The following is an 11,050-nucleotide window of genomic DNA, read 5'->3' on the forward strand; positions in this document are numbered from 1 at the left end:
ACCATTTCAGCTTTCATGAGTTTTTAAATACAGGACAAGAATGACCGAATTGAATCACATGATGAATAATGAATGCTTATCATGACGCACCAAGGCAAGACGTGCATCATTTTCAAAACGGGTTGCTGTACGTAGCTTGTTAAATTTGTTGTTCATTATATGCGTTCAGTTCGTCGTAGTAAGAAATTAGTGCATGGGTGGAACAAGAGGCTGGAAGTTACGGTGATAAAGAATGTAATTCGCAGCTTCTCTGGGGATCCCGAAAGACCACGACCGCGAGGAGGTGAGCACTGTACTAGGTATCCCCCTGCAGTCACCATGACAACACATCACTAATGTAGATGCTTGCGAGCAGCCCTTTCGAATAATGCATATTGAATAAATGGGAGCGATCTAAAAGCAGCTGGCTAGCTTTCCCCAGCGCAAAAAACCTGCATTTGCGCAGGTGCCAGGCTACACCCTATAATTTAATCCCTGGCCCCAGCGGGGGTGCATACCACCCTCATAGCCAGTGAAACCATTGCCCGATTGCCTTTAGCATTGTCAAGTGCGTGTTCCGTGACATGAAACCAAGGTCATGACAATATTAGCATTATTAGCAGTTATGCCTGGCATCTTGATCCACTTCCTTACGCTCGGCTCTTTGATTATCTTTTAGACCAATGAATGGCTGCCGTTTCCATTACAGCTCACATGTGTTGAGTTGTTTGCAGAAATCCCCAGAAGGACTTCTTATCACCGGGGAGTCCAGCCGTAATGCGCTCGAAGGAAAATGGAAGCTGAGTACATGTCTTCCATATTGCTTGCCAGATTCAGCTCATGAAACTGCTGGTTGCCAGTCTCAATGGGGTTAGAAAAGTAAAGGCAATGACAAAGGTTAGGGTTAGGGCTGGATAGGGGTTAAAGTTGTGATAGTTGGGATTAGGGTTTTTCCCATAAAAAAGACGGATGGATGGTCCCCACAAAGATATGAATACATAAGTTACCTGAAAGTTCTCCACTTTTGTGACAAGAATGTCTTTTAGCCACATGATGAAAAGACCAGAAATGCAGGGTGGGATGGGGGGGGGGGGTGTAAGCTGTACCTGCGTAAACTGAGTGTTTTGCGTAATATGAAACTGCTATTATCTCGGCGCCTTGAGAATGTTAAGTGACCTCGTCTGTGAAGTCTCTCAAATAAATCCCAATCTAAATTTTACGAAATATATATCTCTCTCCATCACCAGCGTATGACAAATATAAACATGCTAATATAACAGACTGACAACAGATGCCGCCGTTCAGGAGATGTGTTTGCAGGAGGATGACAGGAATCCTTGGCGGGCATGACCGTCTTGGTTTGGTGATGCCACCTGTTGTTAAGTGAAATTTAAGTTGAAGTGCAAACCCAGCTGGGCGCTGGTTCTGACCACATATATACTCTGTTTAAACAGCTTAAGTCACGTTAGAGTGAAAAGGTGGTTTAGGAAATGTGCAAAAAATCTGTTACATGTGATCCAAATGTACGGGTATGTTAAGATTCTTTTAGACGATACACGGAAAAGGTAGCGTGTTACTGTACTTCTCTTTGTTGCTGCATTATAAATAGAAAACTGTGTCGTTTCAACGCAGTCCCTTAAACGTGTCTTTGTGCGTCATTACAAAAGAAGACGGATCATGATGTACCTTTGCAGTCCAACTTACTTATGCGTATTGCTGTTCTCCAGAAAACCTGTTTAATGTTAAATGTTTTAGACTGACAACAATTACTATGAATTCACCCACTCATCCATTCATCCATTTTCCAAACCGCTTATCCTACTGGGTCGCGGGGGGTCCGGAGCCTATCCCAGAAGCAATGGGCACGAGGCAGGGAACAGCCCAGGATGGGGGGCCAGCCCATCGCAGGGCTCACTCACACACCATGCATTCACACATGCACACCTACGGGAAATTTAGCAACTCCAATTAGCCTCACTATGTTTATGGACTGTGGGGGGAAACTGGAGTACCCGGAGGAAACCCCACGACGACATGGGGAGAACATGCAAACTCCACACACATGTGACCCAGGCGGAGACTCGAACCCGGGTCCCAGAGGTGTGAGGCAACAGTGCTAACCACTGCACCACCATGCCACCCCCAGTGCTAACCACTGCACCACCATGCTAACCACTGCACCACCATGCCGCCCTTCACCCACCCAGTGAATGTGAATTCAGTGGTGCTGCTGATCCTGCATCCTCTGGGCCCACTCATCCATAAGACAATCATTTCTGGCAGTATGGTTGTATCTCTTAGGGATGGAGTAAGCAATTAAGAGGTGATTAGTAATGTGCGAGAACAAGAGGCAAGAGGGAGACATGTCAGGATTAGCCGGGGTACAATCACACAGCCGTGATGGTGCACAGGGCTGAAGTGCTTTCTGGAACGAATTGGTCTGTGGTTTTCCTCAGATCCTCTCAGCCCAGAGTTAAATTACTTTAAGTGGCCCTATCATTGGACAAGTAATGAACTCTTCAGACAGGAAGTTGTAATAGCTCAGTAGGAGTCAAAATGAAAAGTAGATTGTTTTACTTGTCACAGGGGAACGTTTTAGGGATTTACTGCTTGTTCCTACCTTCACCTGTGCTCATGAGCATTGGATAGTAATGAAAGACTGAGACTGTGGATATAAGGAGTGGAAATGAGGTTTCTTTTCAGGCTAAGAGAGAGGGCTGCTGCTCCTCCGCATCAAAAGGAGCCAGCTGAGGAGGTTTGGGCGTCTATCTAGGATGCCATCTGGACACCTCTCTGGTGAGGTGTGTTAGGCATGTCCAACCAGGAGACCCCAGGGCCTGGGAATGACTCAGCACCCCCCCCCCCCTCCCGGAGGTGCTGGAGGAGGTGGCTGGGGAGGAGGAGGTCTGGGCATCCCTGCTCAGACTTGCTGACCCCAGACCTGGACCCAGATAACCCATGGAGGATGGATAGATGCATGCATGCAGGTTTAATATAAGCTAAATAAATAAAAAAGCGTACAGTAAATAGAAAAGGTAACCTGACACCTGTTCTCCATTATACGTGTGTAGGATTCGTTTTAATTTTCAGTGCAGTATTAGACTAATATGTATTGTGAACCAAATAAAGCAAATAAAAGCACCTTGCTGAACCTAGAGGAATCATCCATCCATCCATCCATTTTCCAAAGCGCCTATCCTACTGGGTCGCGGGGGGTCCGGATCCTATCCCAGAAGCAATGGGCACGAGGCAGGGAACAACCCAGGATGGGGGGGCAGCCCATCGCAGGGCACATTCACACACCATTCACTCACACATGCACACCTACGGGCAATTTAGCAAGTCCAATTAGCCTCAGCATGTTTTTGGACTGTGAGGGAAACCGGAGGAAACCCCACGACGACATGGGGAGAACATGCAAACTCCACACATGTAACCCAGGCGGAGACTCCAACCCGGGTCCCAGAGGTGTGAGGCAACAGTGCTAACCACTGCACCACCATGCCGCCCCCAGTGCTAACCACTGCACCACCATGCCGCCCCCTAGAAGAATCATATTTTTGATAATTCCATTAATATAATTCACCTTTAATTTGTTACTCATACATTCAATATTAAAGAAAATAAATAAGAATATATAAACTCAAAGGAATTTCAGTTTAAAATCTACTATTTAATGAAGATCTTTTCGACAATTAGCAAACAAATGCTTCAGTGAAACAAACACAGAATAATAAAGCCAGTTCACGGTTTCCAGCTTTCAGATTATTATTTCAGTATCGATGAGTGTGACACTGTCATTCAGTTGCGGAAGTAGTATGAGTTGAAACCATACAAGTAATGTCGTCTCCCCTTGCACACATTGTCTTGAAGGTCTAAGGGTCTACCGTGTAGGACCTGGCGGGAGTGACGAAGTGCTTCTGTCTTGCTGAAGGAGTCCTGTAGGTCTAGGAGCACTGATTTGGAGCTGGGAAGACTGACCCTTAGCCCTCTACTGGGGGAAACGGGAGAAGAGCAGGGCTGACTACACGTCTCCTGGTTTGGTGCAGACCTGGGCCTCTGCTCTGCCTTGGAAACCCTCGCCAAAGTCGCAGTAGCAGAAGCTGGTTGGATCGAGCCAAATGAATGATTGTCCATCGCATAGGTCTGCTTTTTGCTGTAAGGGGAATCCTTGTATTCCATCCGGCTGGAGACGGGTGGTATGTTCCTTACTTGTTCCACTTCAGAACCAAAGGTCTGGGTGCTGCCTGTTCCTTTTGCTAGACCTCTTGTGCTAAAGTCTCGGTTCACCTGTATATCACCACAGATGCAGTGTAATACACGAGTTGCTACCATGGTTAAGGTCTGGTCTACGCTCATCTGGGGGGACAGAACCGCGTCTTATGTCCACTGTATGAGAGGCTATGGACTCATGGGCGGCACGGCGATCTCAAGCAGACTTATACTATTATAGTTATCCACAATGATAACTTCAGCTGAAGTTAATTCACTACCAAATCCATATTGTATTTCCACTTCCCAGAACTCCTTTTTTCCCAGGTCCATTAAAGACCTAAGTCAGCCAAAGCTTCATGACCCATTCGTAACATTATTTATAACGAACAAATGCATCATTAAATCGGTAACAGTAGATTGACTGGATACATTGATAAACACACACTGCAGTTATTCTATACGTTCATTTGTTTGTTGATTGTCTTTTTTTTACTTATGCATTCTGGTGCATGTGTGTTCTATAAATGGAATGTGGAAGGTTCTCTGATAATCTGAGTATCTGGATTTGCTGTGTGCTGTATATGACGAATGCTCATGCATTATGAGTTATGTTATCTATTGTTTGTTTTTTATCGATAACAATTGCAGTATGTGTCATTTGGGACAATAAAAATGAATCTAATCCAATCTAATCTAATAACTAACTGTACAAAACAATCGAAAACATAAATTAATCAGAACTACACTGCACTGAGCAGAATGCATCTGGTTACTTGGATATTTACATTTTTTCACATGAAACATTCGTTCGATTGCGTAATAATTTCGGAGAGGGTTGCATGTGACCTACCAGCTGCAGCGAGTGGGGGGTCGTCTCGCCAGTGACCGTCCTCTCATGGAAGTCATCCAGCTTCCTAAGGTTCAGGAGTCCAGCTCCTAAGCACAGCATCATGCAAATGATGCACAACCTTCAATGTTCTTCCCTTGGCTTCTAAGCCCTGTTTTTATATGGAATTGCAGCACAGCTACGATGAGACTGAACAGGCCGCCCTACATGTATATCTTCATTCTAAAGGGCAAAGAGGTATAACCATGAGGTAATGCCAGTAGAATGTATTATAAACTGTCATGTGATCTTGCTAGTGTACTAGAGTCATATCTATTGCTGTACCTGGGACTGCATGGGAATTGGACCCTGTTTCTTATCTGCCTGCAATATCTATAGAATTGTGCTATCTGTCGTCGACATAAGGCAAGGGTTGCTTAAGGCTGTTTGCTAGCAAGGTAAGCTAACTGTAGCTTTCTGTTTCCATGGGAGAACGACTGTAGATTGCGTTCATCTGGGATAGGGGAGCCATGTCTTATCTGCTGCAGGCATGACCAAAATTATAAGTCATTTTCTGACAGGGGTGAGATCGGCCACAAGTGCAGGTGTGGGACATTTCTACTCTAACTGCATACCTGTGAAGTCCCTCTGGTAGGAAGTCACCCGATGCGACCGCTCCAGGTTCTGAAGAATTTTGCTTCTCCGTTCAGATAATGTAAAATCCAGAGGGCAGAGAGATTTGTTGGTGCACATTGTCTTCGGGGCTGTGGGGTAGAACTTCTGACCTTCGTCGGGCCTCGACTTGGAATTATTGAAGACAGATAGAACATTGAAGATCATCAGGACACCATCGAAGATCTACACGGGCACCATAACCATTGAAAGAAAGGGTCACATGCATAGAGGTGAAATAAATTATACATGATTTTCTCACAAGGTGGAAGCCCTGTTGTTCTGGACATGTGAGCACGTGTGTCCTGTTGTCTGCGGGCCGCTCCAGCACCTCATGGCGATAAGGGGCACCTAAGTACAGCAGAAATGTCCCGCTTGATATCTGACTCAATTTTAATGTATGTGAGCAATTAAAATGCCTTAATCTTGAATTATATTGTTTCAATGTCTCTCCTCCTTACCCTTGGTTTTGCTCAGAATGGTAATTTTCGGAATCTTCGCTGGGACGAGGGGGTCAAGATGGGATCTTCCCGCGGCTTGGACCTCAGTTTCTGGATCAACTGGGAAGCAGAAGTTGGGGAACATTGCGAACTGGGAGACATGGGACTGGTATGGATGGTGCCTCTGGGTCGTATCAGTTATCACTTTCTCACTGTGAGCGATACAGAGGAGGAGAAGTGGTTAGAGTCAAGAGGAGGCAATTTCTGTGAGAGTGACAGGGATCTGAGAGACGGTGAAAAAATATGTGAACAAATGAAACACATCAATCTGGCAGATATACAGTAATATGTCACCCAGCACTCTGATCTATAAAGTAAATTAACCCTGAGAACTGGGGGTACCGACACAGCAGGCAAGACAGCGAGGCACACTGTCACTCAGGCAAGGAAAATCCCACATTAGAAGCCCGATGCCATAGAGAAAACAACAAGCAATCCAATGAGCTTTGTAGCGATCTGTCATATCCTGAACGGAGGCACAACCAGCGCAAAGTATCACAGACGTGTATTCTGTATAGAAAACTTGAAATTTCACACCTGTATGCCCAGCTGAGACCGCGGGTCGTAGCAGATCAGACAATTCGCCGAATTAATGGATGAAACTGACAGACGCACAGCGATGATACATGATACTCACCATATATTAATTTTAGTGGGATCTGGGATTCTGAAAAAGAAACGCCCAACATAAGACGTCCGGTACTAAAGTATTGGAATGGAATGAATCTTTTGTCACTGTGACATAAAAAATGGTCAGACTGCGCCATCTAGTGTTTAGTAGTATAGCGGCGTTAGCGCGTATCTTGATACAGTTGTTCTACTTTTTTTATTCCCATAAAAAACAAGTATATAAAAGCAACAGCGAACCAGCAGCTAACGCTGCGTTGACTCTTAATGATAACAAAACGCTTAAATTCAGAGAGGCACACTTGTTTTATTTATTTTTCATTAAATGAAAGTAAAAATATGTGGTAGGGAAAAACAACTTACAGTTGGTCATTAATGCGAACGTGACTTTTCTTCGTGGAAGTCAGGTCATGATACTGTGGGATGTTGACGTCCCTGGGAAGGTTTCTAAATGAATAAAATTTAAAATGAACAAGGAAACACGGATTTTCCTGAGCGGAGAAACAGTGCTGAATATTCATGACTTAATTAAGACACGATTGTCACTAAAGAATTTGTATTTTCAGGTTTTATTGTCGCATGTGTTCTGACATAAAAATCTTATTCTACAGATGCAGTTACCACAATCGTATTAAGTACGTAAATAAACAAAGACCACGCGAGTTCTTAAGCTGACCTTTCAATTGTTTCTCTTGAAACCCATATTTACACTTAAATTCAGTATACGGTCGATGTAATGCTTTTGAATACCGACGTATGACGTATCGGCCATGGTTGATGCGCCTATAACTCTTCACAACCGCTGGATGGCGCTGTGTTTCGTCCGACCAAAATGTTCTTACGTCGTTTTTGCGGCGTGTCTGTCCTGATCGCGCATTCCGTTGTACCGATGCAGTTATTCTGCACTTGGAGCCGAGATCCTATTTCATCAAAATTGAAAGAGTAAACTGGCTTAACCTCATTAAAAATGGGGAGTGACTGGCAGATGTTACTGCTGTCACAGTGAATATGCATATTGCATTTTACCATGATGCACTCAAAAGAGGCACGATGTCATGACAATAAACAGAAATATCATTTTGACAACTTTATTTTAAAAATAAGCAGTTGCTTGTCTTCACCCTAGAGGCAAATACAAAAGTAGTATATAGAGGTAGATACTTCTGCAAAATACGATTCCTCCGGGAAAAGCAAAGCGCCAAACAAGCCCTCAGACCACACAGCACATTATGGGCCATTGCAGAAGTTCTGGAATCATACCTCAGCTGAGGGAGGACCTTTTGGTTATGTGCACCGTTACGATGGCACTGAAGGGAAGGTCTGACTTGATCCATTGTTGGCAGCCTGAAGAACGAGGGCCAGTCTTCCCCGCGTGCGTCTTTTCCGGTAGACAGTGGCGTTTGGGGGGTGTTTGTGACAGGCTTGGTTGTCCCCCTGGGGTTAGTGTGCGTATGCAGAGTCATCCGTAGCAAAGGAGAATACCCCTTTGTGGCTGGTATCAGTAGCAATGGCTTGAATTCCTGCACTGGCCATTGGGATGGGCAATGAGAAACAACAGGCCAGCTTCTCCAGCCACAGTCTGGCCAGTATCGTGTTTCTCTTCATGGAAACTCGATCCAAAGCGGCACACCACCACCAGCATCACCTATAGCCTATGTATACTTGCAGCACAGTTTTTTCTGTCATATTTACGAGCTGCGTTTTGCAAAAATTGAACATATAAAATTTATCGATTAGAATGGGCAGTACTTAGTACAGAAGTTCAGTCGTTCTTATACCTGGTAGTGTGCATTTTTTCATTCCAGATAATCTCTAATTAAAACTAATCAAAGATCAGTTCTTTAATACAGGATTATACTCTCAGTGTGACGTGAAACGTAGTGAAACCTTTATCAGTGGGACGTGGTGGAGCTATAAATACTATCAAAAACATCTAAGCTATTGTTTTTTTTGTTCTTTAAAAAATGGTCGCGTTAAAAATGCTAATAATGCGATACATAATTTAATCTTATTAACTGATAAGTATTTTTACCTGTTAGACCATTTGTAGTTGCGGCGGCAAAAAGAAAATCAAATGGGATAAGCTGAGATTTTTATGTCTAATTTAGGTGACGCATACAAGTTATACGCCATAAATCTTAATTTATTAGGCCCGATATAAATTTCTTATAACAATGGAATACCCTTATAATTTAAAACAGTGCGAGAAATCGATATGCTTTTGTACAATCTCTGCAAAAGCATGAAGCCTCTGTCATTAGGTTTTCCGCATTGACGTGTGTCACTGGTACAGCTCATTAGCTGACCTCAAAGGAAACTGCGAAGCCAAACAAAGAATGAAACTTAAGCTGCGCTTCTGACACGCAGGTAGGGACACCAGAGAGCCTCCTGCGCGAGGGCCCAGCTCCGGTTTCACGTGCGGTCACATTAATAACATACACCTTCCACGTTGGCAACTGACTAAGATAAACGTCTTATGTATTATGTATTCAAGAAAGCATGCAGCTTGTACATAACCGTATTTATTACAATCATATTGTATTAATTCAGGCTATTCTGAAACGCGCAAAGAAAACCACCACACATCTTTACAAACGCTGACAAATCGCGCACTTCGCTGTAATTTAATGACCAGAAGTGGGTGTTACAGTTAACTGTAACATTTTTAAATACTACGACGTATAACCAGCTATTTACCCTAAACCATTAGGGTTGTTTTACAAGCGGAACTCGCCTGACGCCATACCTATGTCAGTTTCCAGAACACCGAAGCACACTAATGTTTCCCTCTGACCTTCTCGGGTTAAAACAAAAACCTTGTGGGTCTTTCAGCACGACCGCTGATCACGTAGAGCCCGGCCTGCTCATATCATGCAGCCGCAGAACAGTCTTATCTGGAGTGTCTACTGCTGTTCTGATGGCTATCATGCAATGTGGAACTGTTAAAGAATACAATATTGCTAGTTCATGGTTAATTATATATATATTTATACAAATCTTGTTTACAGTATATAGGAGCAATGTGATAATGGTTTAGCTACTCTGAGTTTCCTATGCGTTTTATTTTTATCGTATGTTTTTAGACGATATTAGAAGTAATTTCGAAATTACTATTACACGGAAAATGTGGAGGGTATTCTGTGTTAAAGCACTGATGATACAAAACTTTTTTTCCCCCACAGGAACCAGGGACCCGCTATTGTAGTATTTAACTCTGTGAAATCTTTACGTAAAACATAAAACTCGTCCTTGTGAATGTTAACTTAATATATGAAGGCGTAATCCTTTTTGGTTAGTGGGAGGGGATCTTGACAATTGCTTTTAGAGACCTTAAATCATGGGCGAGAATTACGGGATGGGGGTTCGGGGGTAGTAATTCCCCCAATAATCACACACACACACACACAACAAATAATCATATTGTCATGATGAATGGGTGAGGTTCCGAACTTCGCCCCGCCCCCCGACGAAGTTAAATCCGAAGTTGCACATTTTCTTCCATAAAATGTTAACTAGTTTCATCAAAGCAATGCAGTCTCACTTTGCTTCAAGAGTTAAACTGCACTATTCTCTGTGAATACAGAGAGCTACAGAGAGTTATAAAACTGTATAAAATTAATAGAGACTATAGGTATGAATAGAGATCTATCAGGTCATCATAAAGACACGTCATGTCACCAGCTCTATTTACTTTTATATTTAAGCGATCGTTATTGTAATTGACTAATATAAGTAAAAGGATCAACAAATCAAGGGCTGCCACGTCATTAGTGCATTATGCATCATTAATGTTGGTGCCAATACTGCCGGCTCTAATCGATGTCTCTGACTTGCCCGTAGCACATGTGCCCCATGCGATGGATTAATCTCTATGACCCTTCTGAGGATAAGTGGTTATGAATTAATTTTATAACCATTTTACTGGACATATCTTAACCTTATCCTTAATGTGATGATTAAAGTTTCTGGACTAAAAAAAAGATAAAATTGAATAATGGTCCCCAAATGCCAAAAACGTCACCTTGGGTGATTCTGTTAATGTGCTTGAATTTAAGCCAGAATGTAATAAAAAGTCTTCATTTATGGTTGATTGAATGATACTTCCGCGTTCCGGTAGTCCAGCATTTTGAAATTAGTTCCTTCAAACGCTAAATCTTTTTAACAGCTTCTAAAGGAGTGTTACCTTGAATGCTGTGCAGGTATGTATGCAGCTTGGTATTGCTGCCCAGTG

At 43.2% G+C, this 11,050-nt stretch overlaps 1 protein-coding gene across 1 annotated transcript; it reads right to left on the reverse strand.

Moving 5' to 3' along the window:
* Positions 1–3,666: 3,666 nt before the first annotated feature.
* LOC125748871 (uncharacterized protein C7orf31 homolog) lies at positions 3,667–7,696 on the reverse strand. Its single transcript, XM_049025531.1, has 8 exons — positions 7,662–7,696; positions 7,183–7,266; positions 6,830–6,859; positions 6,154–6,344; positions 5,955–6,043; positions 5,656–5,821; positions 5,045–5,130; positions 3,667–4,269 (listed from the first exon to the last, which is right to left on the reverse strand). Exons 1-8 carry the CDS (start codon positions 7,694–7,696, stop codon positions 3,781–3,783), a joined length of 1,170 nt encoding a protein of 389 aa, XP_048881488.1. The 3' UTR covers positions 3,667–3,780.
* Positions 7,697–11,050: the final 3,354 nt, after the last annotated feature.

The sequence above is a fragment of the Brienomyrus brachyistius genome, chromosome 9 (assembly GCF_023856365.1).
Source record: "Brienomyrus brachyistius isolate T26 chromosome 9, BBRACH_0.4, whole genome shotgun sequence".
Lineage (NCBI taxonomy): Eukaryota > Metazoa > Chordata > Actinopteri > Osteoglossiformes > Mormyridae > Brienomyrus > Brienomyrus brachyistius.

Excerpts from the sequence above, each read along its gene's own strand:
- LOC125748871 (XM_049025531.1), bottom strand. The coding sequence starts at position 7,696 with ATGCGCGATCAGGACAGACACGCCGCAAAAACGAC. Across the intron at positions 5,131-5,655 it reads CTACCAGAGGGACTTCACAG|GAGCTGGACTCCTGAACCTT; the intron begins GTATGCAGTTAG and ends TGCTGTGCTTAG. Across the intron at positions 4,270-5,044 it reads CCCCCCACTCGCTGCAGCTG|GTGAACCGAGACTTTAGCAC; the intron begins GTAGGTCACATG and ends GGTGATATACAG.